Source organism: Anopheles maculipalpis, chromosome 2RL (assembly GCF_943734695.1).
Source record: "Anopheles maculipalpis chromosome 2RL, idAnoMacuDA_375_x, whole genome shotgun sequence".
In the NCBI taxonomy this organism is placed as follows: domain Eukaryota; kingdom Metazoa; phylum Arthropoda; class Insecta; order Diptera; family Culicidae; genus Anopheles; species Anopheles maculipalpis.
The window spans coordinates 81,473,649-81,486,616 of record NC_064871.1 but is presented as its reverse complement, the minus strand read 5'-3'; the positions used below and the strand labels follow the sequence as shown (position 1 = coordinate 81,486,616).

The 12,968-nt window shown below is 41.8% G+C and overlaps 3 protein-coding genes across 3 annotated transcripts in view; 1 reads left to right on the top strand and 2 right to left on the bottom strand.

The window, feature by feature from the left end:
* Positions 1-12,968, bottom strand: part of LOC126567977 (recQ-mediated genome instability protein 1-like) — a 269,968-nt gene that overhangs the window by 63,959 nt on the left and 193,041 nt on the right. The window lies entirely within an intron of this gene.
* The window catches only part of LOC126567974 (transcription initiation factor TFIID subunit 5), a 136,679-nt gene that overhangs the window by 78,241 nt on the left and 45,470 nt on the right, over positions 1-12,968 (bottom strand). The gene's annotated exons all lie outside the window — the stretch shown is intronic.
* Positions 10,215-12,968, top strand: part of LOC126568357 (uncharacterized) — a 38,245-nt gene continuing 35,491 nt past the window's right edge. Inside the window, exon 1 of the mRNA XM_050224820.1 lies at positions 10,215-10,347. Within this exon, the coding sequence (XP_050080777.1) occupies positions 10,278-10,347 (70 nt within the window). The 5' untranslated portion in view covers positions 10,215-10,277. The remainder of the gene's footprint in view (positions 10,348-12,968) is intronic.

The window sequence follows — 12,968 nt, the reverse complement described above, 5'->3', positions numbered from 1 at the left end:
TTCCTCTAATTAGTCACACCGTTCGTTACTCCGTTACAGTGGCAACTTTCAGCCCCCGAAAATGGTTTCGAACGGTTGCTTTGCGTTTGAGTTTCGTTTGATACAACGCTCTGAGCTTCTTACCGTCGGATATGCTCAATATGGCGTGTTTTATTCGTTCCAAGAACTGTGCTTTATGTTTGGTGTGTCTCAAACCCCGCAAAGGTTCGTATCGCTTCGCAAGCATCGAAACGATTGGCTGACTTGGGTGCAATTTTTCTTCGACTCTTGCGGTATTCTCACGAGCTCACAGCTGTTTCTTTTCACTCTGGAGCAGCCGAAGCGGAAAGGGTGGAGTGTGAAAATTGAAAATTAAAACTAGCATTAAAATAATATTATTAAATTATAATCATGCTTTCCCGGAATCGGAAAAGAATGCAGTCTGGCAGGTTGGTAAGGCAAAAAAAAAGAAGCGAAGAGAAAGCTGAGTGGGAAGGAATTGTAAAATGATTATACATCGCGTCTTGCGTTTTCGTGCCCGTTTTTTTTTTTTTCTTACAGAGCCACTTACATTTCCCGTGTTACGTTTTCTTTCTGAAAGAGCTGGAAACTAATTTTCACAACTAAAATTCAAAAGTGGGAGTTTAGTTTGTAAAGTGCACTGAAAAAGGAAGCAGCGAATAAATCTGATATTGCTTCTCGCCCGTGCTTCGCTGCTCATTTGCTTCGGCTCCCTGTGGCTGATGAATTGTAAATCGTGGAAAAATTCTTACCACAACCCGAAGCGTAGCTACCGATCGTTATCGTGCACGGTGTCGAATAATCCCGATGCCAATCCCGTAATGGATGGTTAGAAGAGTAATCATAAGCATTTTTCCGCTCGCTAGCTCGCTAGCGGCATGGCAGTGGATGGGACTCCCACTCTTGTCCAGTTGCGGGAATTAAATTATAACTTTATTTGCCTTTCTCTTCGCATTATCTCATGAAGCTTTCCTTTTTTCCTCCGTCTGTTAGACGTCTCGTACACCCTCGAAGACGCTGGTTCCTTCCAATTGCCATCTGTTAAATGGTGGAAAGTATCTTTATCTTGGCTGAACGACGAAATGAAGATGTACAGATAGTGGGACTGGGTTGCACTGGGTAGATCCACACGAAGGAAAGACAAAGCTTTTCCATATCGAGAAAAATGCTGCTTTCACTCTAGCAAAACCCAACCGTGGCAGAAATGAGCAAAAATTGGAAAAGAAATTTGCGATGGAAAAATTAAAACTCGACCACCAGGACGAGAAAGCTACAAAAACCATTCATACCGCCAATAAGAATGCCACAGAATGTACCCTTGTCCGGCGATCCCTTTTTAAATTGGACGCTCGGCCAGCTGTGTGCCTTGGAACTGAGCAGTGAAATTAGCGAAATGAGTTACACACTTTTTGCACTGTGGCCGAACCGAACCGGATGGCGAGTGTAGAAGTGAAGAAAGTAATAATTGGGAATGGGAAGAAGAAAAGAAAAACACAAGCTTGATCCGGTCGTTTTTTTTTTGTGTGCGTGCTTTTGTTGGGTTTCCGGTGAAGAGGGAAAGTTGTTAAACCGATAAAGGTTGGTCAACTGAATTGATGGGGATGAAATTTGAAACCCACGGGAAGGGTTAATCTTAAGAAAAAAGGGTTAATAATGTAACAATGGGGAAATGGATGGGAATGTTTAAGCTCAGCTAGAAGAGAATGATGACAGATTGCTGGAACATGTCATTTGACACCTGTAGGAAAGGGTATTTTCTGATGATTTTGATGTTTTTGTTTGATTAGAATTTTTATGGGTAATTCAATAAGATTTGTTATGTGTTTAATGCAATACTTTCCTATTTATATTTCCAATAATCAATGTTTATATATTTAATATAATTGTCATCCACATTTTCTCCTAATTTATCCAATTACTTTTGAACACACTTTAAATTGTGCATTCTTAGGGACATGAGCTGCGCTTTGCATACATTTAGGCGCATAGTGAGAAACAAATCTTGCTTGGGAAGCTTTCTCTAGTATTTTATTCTTTCAATTACTATACCTCAAGCAGACAAACATTAGGAAGCTCTTTAAGTCCCTTTCGGAACTTCCACCTAAACAATTACATACAACTAAGAATGGAAGAGAATAAAATGCCAAACTTTCGCAACACAAGCAGATCTTGTTCGTCCCGACTTACACCACAAGATGAGTCTATTTCGTTGTTTAAGCACTCCATAATTCTCTCGTCCCTTACTATCTCATCCCCGCTTCCCGGATATACATTCCGTGCACCCCAATATACTGAACGATTCCCCTTTTGAACGTCAACTAACCACCACTGCTTGCACGGTGCCAAAATAACCGCAAACTTTACCATCCCAGAAAAGACTACCACGAAACATTGAAACTTTACGATCCGCGAAGGCAACCGCACGGGACATCGACATCGTTCCGGTGGGAATCGCCAAGACACGGTGCAGCTCTTATTTCCTTCTCGCATGCCAAACGCAAACGGTAGCACCCGGCAAGACAATGAACCTGTGCCCGCAAAAAAGGTTGAGCAAAACCTTCCCGCATCCCGGGGAAAGCTTTTGAAGTCTCGAACTGCAACCACGGATGCTGGTGCGAAAGTTTTGAATGCAGAGAGGTAGTAGTATCGTATACAGGAACTTCTTCGCGCCGTGGTTCACCGAGCAGATGTAAGATTTTAATTGCTTTGCTTTGCGCACCGATAGCCATTGAGGTGAGCGAAAGTTGCGATATTAATAACGCAATATGGTGGTATCATTCATTGGGTTCATAATGGCACCTGGAGAAAGTTGGAGAGCAAAAAAAAATCCCCTGTTCTACCGATCTGGCAGATATATCCAAAGAAATCGTGTCAAATAGAAATCTTGGATGGGTGGTTCGAGTGCTTCTGATAAGATTTTTAAAGAATTCCATTTTTTTTCCAACAACTCAGGTGAAAAGACTTAACCTCGTAGAATGCAGAAAGAAGGAGGATACGGAGAAAATTAATGGAAAAATTACAGCTTTTCCTCATTGAATTTGTGTTAGCGGGGATTTCTTCAATTGACGGACGAGGCTATTGGGACACTGGCCAAGCAATAATGTTTTTAAAGGATGTTTTTAAAGAGAAGAAAAGCAGTTTACATTTCTTTCAGTAGCACTTGCTAGGTATTCCATTTTTGCACTTCTTCCAAACGTGCATCCATTTTTTTTTTTTTGCAGTATCTATTTTCTCTTCTTGAGCAAGACCGAACAAAGATTAAGATTACGGCAAGGGAATACAGACTGAAGCTGTTGGGATGTAAACTTGTAGGAAACAAGAAACAAGAACTCTCGAGTCAGCTGTTTTCTACGTGTGCGGAACGCTTTTGATGATAAGAACATCCGACTTGGCCTGAGCTGTTTGTAGTGTAGTCGTTGATTACTTATTTTACATTTGCTTCAGCAGAATTATTCAAGACCTGTTAAGTCAACAGTTTGTGATTTAACTTGTTTGTATTTATGGGTAAAAAAAAAACTAAGTAGCTGAAATTGTTTCACAGTTTCTGTTGCTAAGGCACTAAGGCCTTCTGAAATGTAGCTACTATAAGAAACTGTCAAAAGTCGGAGAGAACTGTCCAAATTTTGTTGGAACTTAAAAACACTATTTGCCAGTGCTCCCATGCATTCCCAGACAAACTTCACGAGCTAGATAGAGTTCATTTAGTTTCCTTTGCCATACTATCAACACGAAGATTCTGATTATCCAGAATTTAGCTCCCTTGCCGTAATCTCAATGGGTAACTTAAGCCGATCTTCCAGCCAAAACAATAGAGCAAGTATCAGTTTCTTAGCAAAGTGTACAGCAAGCGACGTTCGCTGTATGCTGCCGACTTTTGCAACTCCGACTTCCGCACTTCCCAAGCGGAAACGGCTCCCGCAACGGTAGACATGACTCAGAATTACAGCTAGTCCACGTCCAAGTTTTCAATTTATTATGAATAAAATTAAATCAGTACACTGTTTATCAAAAAGTTCGTCCCCTTTGGCCGCCTTATACCGGCGGGTATAAACCTTTCGGACGGGATGGCGTGGAAACATTCGATAGGTCGTCAAAAAGAACACCACCGTGTACGATGTGAAAGTTTTCGGTATTGTTTTTCCACAACTTCCTCACGAGCTAAGCGACGTTATCTTGTAGTTGTTGTTGTTTTTTTTACCTAGCGAAATCTTCAATAGTTCGTTCTATCGATGCTGTCCGATGCGCTAAAGAATAGCTGTATTGACAAAACGGATATATTAAACCGTAGTTGAGCGAAGGCTTAATGAAGGTTCTCCTCCGCTGAATCCAGCACTCCGCTGTAGTTCCTGGTCGTACACCACCAAAACCGTCCAGGCGTATAACGTTCAACATTTACGAGGATGAATGCTAGTTTGAATGGAGGTTTGGATGGTGGAAACTTCTTCGATTCCCTTCATTAACTGGCAAAGTTTTGAGCAGGCAGCTTGTCTTTAAATTTCCACGAACGCAACACGGGAACAATGGGATGAACCTAGTGGCCCTGGAGTGTGTGTGTCTAGCGTTTCGGAGTTGATAATGGAAGGGTAAAGTTTTTGTTAAATGTTGTCATTTAAGCATAATAGTTTAGTTTTATTTTTAACAACCCACTCATTAGCCGGCCACACCCTACCAGAAAGCTAAACTTGAACCCTCCACCGGTAGTAATGGCGTTATCACCCTTTGTACCTTGGACCTCGAACTTTCGGTTTTGTGAGCGAAAAACCACATGCTAAACGCCACCAACCATGTCTTTCGCTGTACGCAAGGTTCAAAAGTTCAGCTGAACTCAAAACGAACAGCGCCGGGAATGTTCCAAGATTAATTCGGGGAATTCTACACGATTGCATATGATCACGCCGCCTGTCTCGCACTCTGTGACGACTCATCATCGCACGGGTGTGGTGCACCGAAATCCAATCAGGTCACTCTCGAAACAATACTGGTTTAAACCGAGCTGGTTTGTTGCTGTCCGCTGATAGAAGGGGCCGGATGTGTGCCGACTGTTACGATGGCCTGACCGGTGTTTGCCAACCAATCTTGGATGATTAATTGTACAGCAACGATGAGCAAAGAAGACGCTTGATAAATTGAAGAAAAGGCAAAGGTCTTCGTCAGTGTTTGGGACGTTTCAACGCATGATCAGCTGAATTATGTTGCTGCAAAATAAATCAAACAACACGGCAAGAAATTGATATTGTTCTACACAAAGCAACACAGACACCAATTAGAAATGGTCAGATTTTCACTTAAATCAAGAGTGCTCTTATCAATCTATATTTCGACAGCATTTGTGTCATCCGAGGAGCGACTTTTACGTCAGCAGTGAGAAAGGTTTATAGATTTGGTTGAAGATTGTATACGACTTCTTGGTAATCTGTTTACTTGATGCCATGAAAATTAGTGATGAGAATCTTACTTTGGTGGTGTATAATTTTGAAGCAATTATTTATTTATGTAAGTATGATGGTGTCACCATAAGCTTCTTGACGATTTGCTCGGTTCTTCCGGCTAGTATTCGAGCCACAGTTCTCTCGTGTGAAGAATAGAAGAATACTATACTTCAGCATACTGCTATACGTCACTGGACCGATCGCAATGAATTTTACTTATTGATTATTATTAATCTGTTTCATTTAATTAATTTGATGGATAACAAGAATTGCATATTTTGTCATCGGTTTGACAAATTTTATAAAAGTTATCCACAAAAAAAAGTAATTTGGAAATGGGAAAACACATCGATTACAGTAACAAAAAAGCAAAAATTATTTTAAAAAAATAGAAGTAAATCTACTTGCAAAATTTGAACTTCAAACCTTCTTCAAGTTAAAATCGTATAGGATCCGAGATAGTGAAGTCAAACTTTCGTTATGCTTTTGTCTTCGAGTTCTTTCGAATTTCGAGTTTCGAATTCTTACAAAAGCGTACCAGACTCTCAGTTGATCCGTAAAAAGAATTGAATCAATCGTAAAATAAGGTACGAGCTAAGGATTTCAATGTTAATGGTTAATATAGCTCATAATAAGTATCCTTATCCTGGTTTTGATTATGCAGTTGATAATCATGTTTGGTTATTGTTTATTCATCCTTTGTTCACGACTTAACTAGGCAAAACGGAATACAATTTTTATAATATTTTTTGTAACAAAACATAGAGATACCAGGGTCGCAAGGGGACGGACGCGTAGTACATTTTTGAACGTGAACAGATGCATGTAAAAATAGAATAGGTCGAGAAAGCGTATCACAAACGGCATATCATTTTAGGGGAGCATTATATCCTTAAATATTTTAGAGGAGGTCTTTGTCGGATCCTCTAGGTGTGGTAAATATAATTCACTTAACAAATTAGGCCCACTTAAATGTCGATAATGCCTAAAAGAAGTATGCCTGATATGATTGTGGTTTGGTGCAAATATTGAAGAGACTTCGATCAATGTTCCAGATACTCGAGGCCAAACAGCTGACAACGCTCAGTGTAGAATGGTAGGGAGAAGCTAACGACCCGTTATGATGATAAAGATTGTTGGGATGATGATCGTAATGGTAATCGTAACACAAACGTTAAAGTAAATAAGATGTCTTTGATAAAAGACTCGAGGAGGCCTCCCTAGAATATTTTGAGTGCAGCGCTGTGAGATCTCTTTTGAATTGCCTTAATTATCCCCTACTAAGGTTTTTAAAATACAAATTTGCCCGCCTTAGTTCCCCGGTTCGCCGGTTATATGAAGATTTTACAGCACCGATCGTCTATTCCCGGGACACAGCTTCCTACGAATATGTTTCAAGGTCAAAGGGCTAAATATCGGCCATGATGCTCAACCGTCAGTCGACAGAGGATGAGTACTGAGATCCTGTAAGTAAAACTATAGCTTGTGAGGGCTTCAGCTATATTTCCTGTCCATTTTTGACCATACTAACATCTAACTGTACATATATCCTTAGCGATAAGTGATGCGCTTTGCATACTTTAATGACGAACAAAATACGCCTACTGAGTCTTTTAAATAACCAAATAACAACTTCCACAGCATCATTTCTACTCTCAGTGTTTCATCCTTTTACTTTACACATTTTTTTCATTAAACTCGTACGATGGATTTTAATTTTATGTGACCATTTTGAGACGTGCACTGCGCACACATATAAACCCCATAGGCGTAGACAACTCGAACAATGTCCAAGGGATTACGGGCTCGGCATTGGCGAAGGCCTTCGTCGGGTCCCTCCATCCCGGGGTGTCCCGCTACCGGGCTACGGCCCGAGTGGGCATCCCTCGAGTGCGTAGGATGCGACCCGAAAGATGGTGAACTATGCCTGATCAGGCCGAAGTCAGGGGAAACCCTGATGGAGGGCCGAAGCAATTCTGACGTGCAAATCGATTGTCAGAGTTGGGCATAGGGGCGAAAGACCAATCGAACCATTTAGTAGCTGGTTCCCTCCGAAGTTTCCCTCAGGATAGCTGAAGCACGTAGCGTGTCGAGCCTTATTCTCATCTGGTAAAGCGAATGATTAGAGGCCTTAGGTTCGAAATGATCTTAACCTATTCTCAAACTATAAATGGGTACGGTACCGGGCGGCATGCTTTGATGATCGCCGCCCTGGCTACAATCGACCGAATCGGGCGGGGCCCTTCACGGGGTTCCCGGTTAGATATCGGTGTGCCTAGTGGGCCAAGTTTTGGTAAGCAGAACTGGTGCCGTGGGATGAACCAAACGCAATGTTACGGCGCCCAAATAAACGACACACCTCAGATACCATGAAAGGTGTTGATTGCTAAAGACAGCAGGACGGTGGACATGGAAGTCGTCACCCGCTAAGGAGTGTGTAACAACTCACCTGCTGAAGCAAATAAGCCCTTAAAATGGATGGCACTCAAGTTGTTTGCCTATACATTGCCGTTAGCGGTAGAGCGCATCGGGGGCCTGACCAACCCTCCGATGGAACCCTAGCGCGTAGGAGGGTACGGTGGTGCGCGCAGAAGTGTTTGGCGTAAGCCAGCATGGAGCCACCACCGGCACAGATTTTGGTGGTAGTAGCAAATATTCGAACGAGCTCTTGGATGACTGAAGTGGAGCAGGGTTTCGTGTCAAAAGCAGTTGAACACGAGTTAGCCAATCCTAAGTCGCATGGGAACCCAACCCGTACAACCCATACAGCCGTTTGCGCAAGCCGTACACTCCGGTGTGCGGTTTAGACTTTAGACACATTTCACTTAAAAGCTTTCTCAATAAACCTTGTGTCGGTCTCGTTAACCTCCTCCTGTCAAAAATTGTAATTTTGATTAAAAGAAAAGGCTCATATCGAGCTTTTAAATTGTCAATCATGCGAGCTTTTTCCATTTATTTTTTATTCCTACGCCTTGCCGTCTAAATAGAGAATTTGACTCCTCTAGTAGGGTTAGTGACCGTGCACTAGCCACACTCTCCCCGGTTTGTTCCGATGATTTATATTATTTCATTCGTGAAATTTATAAGAAAACTTTCTGCCCACGGGTGGGCCACAAAAAAAAGCTCCACAACCGTGGCGCGTACAACGCATTCACAGGGTCGAAGTTGTTGCGGGTTATGGTTGTCAGGCACACACACACATACAAAAGGAAAAGAAACGAATGCAATACAAAATAAGCCTCAAGCAAGCTTGCAATGTGAAATGTATTAGATGAGACGTAACGATGGCCACAAGAGGGCGTAAATTGAAGATGTTTAAAGTTTTCCGGAGGCAAAGCAAAAGCAAAAAACAAACTGAATTCCCACGGCATTACACCCAACCGAAGAAGGGCACAACTTTCACGATAGAATGGGGGAGTAGGGAAAAAAAAGTATAATAAAAAAGAAACGCAAATGAACACCCTAATGTTTATGGTGGCCCGTTTATTACATGTGTCATCGTTTTGTTGGACTTTTCGGTTTCACTTTTACTGGCCGTCCGGAGTGGCGTGCGTGCGTTTTTGCGTTCCGGAAGGAACGGAAGTGTGCCTCTGCTAACGGAAGAACAACATCAAAGCTTTCCAACTTTGTCATTTCAATTATCTTGCACCGTCATCTGTGTTGCCTCCGGGGGCAACAAGTTTTGTGGGCGAAAGAGTTGTCACGTTACGGAAGCGATTACGAACGGTCAGGAAGGATTTGCAATTTATTGTCCCGAAAAAATGCTTATCAAAAGTTGTCAAACGTGCCCTAAACGGTTTCATTATTGCGATCGAGTCACGAAAGAGAAAGTTTTTCCCGTTTTTAATTTTCTTGTTTCGATTAAATAATAGCCAAACAAACACAGGAGTGCAAAATAGCTTTACTAAGTTGAAACGAGAAAGCAAATAAAAGGCTCAACTGTCCACACGCGCTCTGCACAAGAAAAAGCTTTCCCACCGTGTATAAATCAAGCAAAACATTTCCACCATTGACCATATTTTTTCTTCTTGCTTCGTTCCTTTCTCAACTCAACAGGTTACAAGGCGTCAACAAACAATAAACATCCCGCGGCAGTGCTTCGATAGTGGATTTTTCTTTTCTTTTCTGCCTGCTCCATCCATCCATCCTGCCACTCCACTTACCGGACGCCGTGTCTTTCCGGGAAAGCAGGGAGCATCAAAAGCAAATATTCCGAAAATTCTTCCAACCGACCGACACACTGAGTTCCCACACTAGGTTTCCCCTCTTTCGTACGGTAGGAAAAAAGGACCGGAAAAGCAGGTGGTTTGGAGAAAAATAAACCACCCTACCGTAGCTCTTGCCCTAACCGCAAGGGAAGAAAAGGCAGTCAAGAGTTCACAAAAAAGAGGAAAAAAAAGCAAAAGCCCCAACACGAGCACGGCGACAATATGCTGCAAGCGGTGATGAGGACAACCGAAAAACCTCAACGCCAGTAGACGCTACGAAAAGTTTCCGTTCTCGACCGAACAGCAAGAAAAGTGGGTTCGAAAAAAAAAAAGAGACCAACCAAAGGCGTACGTGCACGAGAACGAGCAAAAGAGTGCGAAAATCTGTAGGAAGGTGAACGTAGTGCACATACATGTGTAACATACACGAACGAGGTTAAACCTGGCAGAACACACCAAAGAGTGACCGAGAAGCCTAACGGAGCGGCAACAAAGCGGGAATTAAATTTTGCACTAAACGGGGTGACAGAAATCCTTCTTTACGTTACTGCGAGAAAAATCCACCCTTTACCCTGAGGGCCGTGACCGTGACGAACAATTCATCATCAAACGCACCCACACACACAAACACACACACAGGATGAGGATTAGGAGAAGTGTGAATATTAGCAATGGCAGTGTCTTTCATCTGGTGCTCGTCACTATGGCAGGTAAGTACTTCCCAACATAAGCTTACAGCACAGTGTTGTGTGTTTATTGTTGGGTGTGTGTGTCTGTGAGTTTTCTTTTCCCTTGACTTTGCTAACTCCTTTGCAAAAAAAAAAAAAAACGCTAGGAAGGGTATTGTTAACGCATGGTAAATCCCTTTCACGGTTTAACAATAAGAGAAATGCAGAAGAAACACTGTGCGTAAGATTAATCACGCCCGTGCTGATCCATCTGATTGTAAAATGTTGTTTTAATCACACACGAGTTATTTTTATTTACATTTTTGTTTCAAAAAAAATGTAGCTAAATTGCCAGGCTGTCAGAATCACACAAAAACATATTAAAAAAAAGCCTAAAAACGAGCCTAAGAAACGAATTTTATTTGTATTTTTGTAACGTTTAGGGCGCGCACAATGAATGTAATAATTGCATGTCGAGAAAAGCATAAACATTATGTTTTTTTATGGCACGAGAACCTATTAAACCTTGGTGCGCCTAACAGAACTCCAAAAGAATGGCCTTTTCCACTAAGTCAATCTTCAAGATTTCAAAAGCATTTTTACTTCACTTATCTGAAAGTTCCTTTAACAGTCTTTCCATGTTTTCGAAAAGGAATTTAGCTAATTTGTGCCAATTTTCAGCGGTTGTTTTCTGCAAAATTTTGCATTCTAAATCCTTTGCCAATTGTAGAACAACTATTGCATGAAATTATATTCGCGACGTAGTCGATTATTGGCAATTTCCTTACTAGCGAATTTCTACAATTTTACCTTTTTCCGCAATCTTTTCTGTCGAATTCGTTGAAAATTGTGAAAGTTTTCACAATTTATTAAAGAAGGGTTTTAATAGCAGTCTTTGAAGAAGATTGTCAAGAAAAAACTGTCTTCAATTGTTTAACAGAAAAAAAAAAAACACACACACAATAATACTGCCAATATTGTTGTCAATTTATGCGGAATCCATCTCTAAACGATCGAAATCAATCCTAGCACTGAATAATAAATGAGAACATTTCTAAACCTTTCAGTTATGGACAAAATTTGATGGTCATTTGAGCCAAAATTGTCGAACTAAAGTCTGTACTTTAAAAAAGCCTTACTATAAGCCTATAAAATTATCTTTTCCGATGATCGGAGGGATCTGGGGGATCTTCTGTGTCCAAGCATTTGTGGTCCAAATAAATGGCTCATAATATGATAGGTAGGAAATGACATGGGACCATGGAATACGATAAAACAAATTACACGTAACCTTACGTTGAAGCGATTCTATTTTACAGATTAAATATGTTTGTGATGCAGGCTCCAGTGGACTCAAAAGAGCGATTGGGTAGAAAACCCTGTTGATCATTGGATTAACATATTTTTGAACCAGCATCAATAGATGACGTGACATGAGGATTTAAAATATTTTATTAGCAGCGCAGAACATAGAGATGCCATGGCGGTTGGAAACAATGTTTCGTTCTGCTTTTTTATACACTGAAAAAATCACGAGCTGGAAAACAGACTTGGGGGAAGCATTTCTGTTGCAAAGATTTGTTGCACAATAAAGTCAGGACTGGAACTAAAGCATCACGGCAGCTTGAATATTTAGCGCTAGAAATTCCATGCGATCCAACAGGAAAAGAAAGATTCAGCTCATTGATTTCGGAGGCTACATCTACTACTACTACTTCCAAATACTACTAAACTACCACTACTAGTAAACTACTTCCAAAAGCTGTATGCGAATATTCCAATGATTTAAAAATACTCAAAAGCATTCCCTTAAATCAAGCATTTCATAATGTCCTTTGCAAATCATTTTACATCATACAAGGCTAAACCCAGTCGGAGTATCATGCTTACCCATAAGCAAACGCTACCATCCTCACCGGTTAATGATTCCCCTGGCGTGAATCACTCAAACGGGACCGCCACCACCTGCTCACATTTCTCCATCGCAAAGCGTAAAATGTGAAAGATGCCCTTGGGGTAGTAAGAAACGCAGAAAGAAACCTTCTGAGCACTACTGCACACAATGTGCATCGGTGCTCCCGAAGCCATGAAGCAAGAAATGTGAACGCAAGCAAAAAACCCCCCCTACCGTCCAACTTCCGCTGGCGCTGTGTACACGGAGTGTTGCCAACAAAAACGCATCCTTTAAGTGCTGCCGCTAGTGTTTTGGCGCCCCCTTCGGTACGTGCAAAATCGTGCACCACCATTATCCGTGCATTGAACACGGATGCTCCCGGTGCAGTTTTCGATTTTCCCGCAGTTTCCACGCTTATCGCACGCTCCCCGGGGGCCGATTTCGGCAAATTACATTTATTTACATGTTCCGGGGATTTGGCGAAGTTGGCAAGGTTGTTCGGTTACGTTCGGAGAGACGCGTAGGGAAGGGGCACGAAAAACACGCCCGAACCTTAGGTCAGTGAAGCACCGGTTTTTGAGCAAGGGACAGACACGTTCCGGGGAAGAGGCTAGAACAGTGATAAAAGCGACCGGGTAGCGGTCGGATGGTGATGCAGTTTTACTAACGAAAAACCAACATTCGATCGAAGCAGTAAAGCAGACCACAGCACCAAAGCTAATATACTAACGGGCCACGGGGCTAGGTGCTGCTTAACGAACTTTCCCCA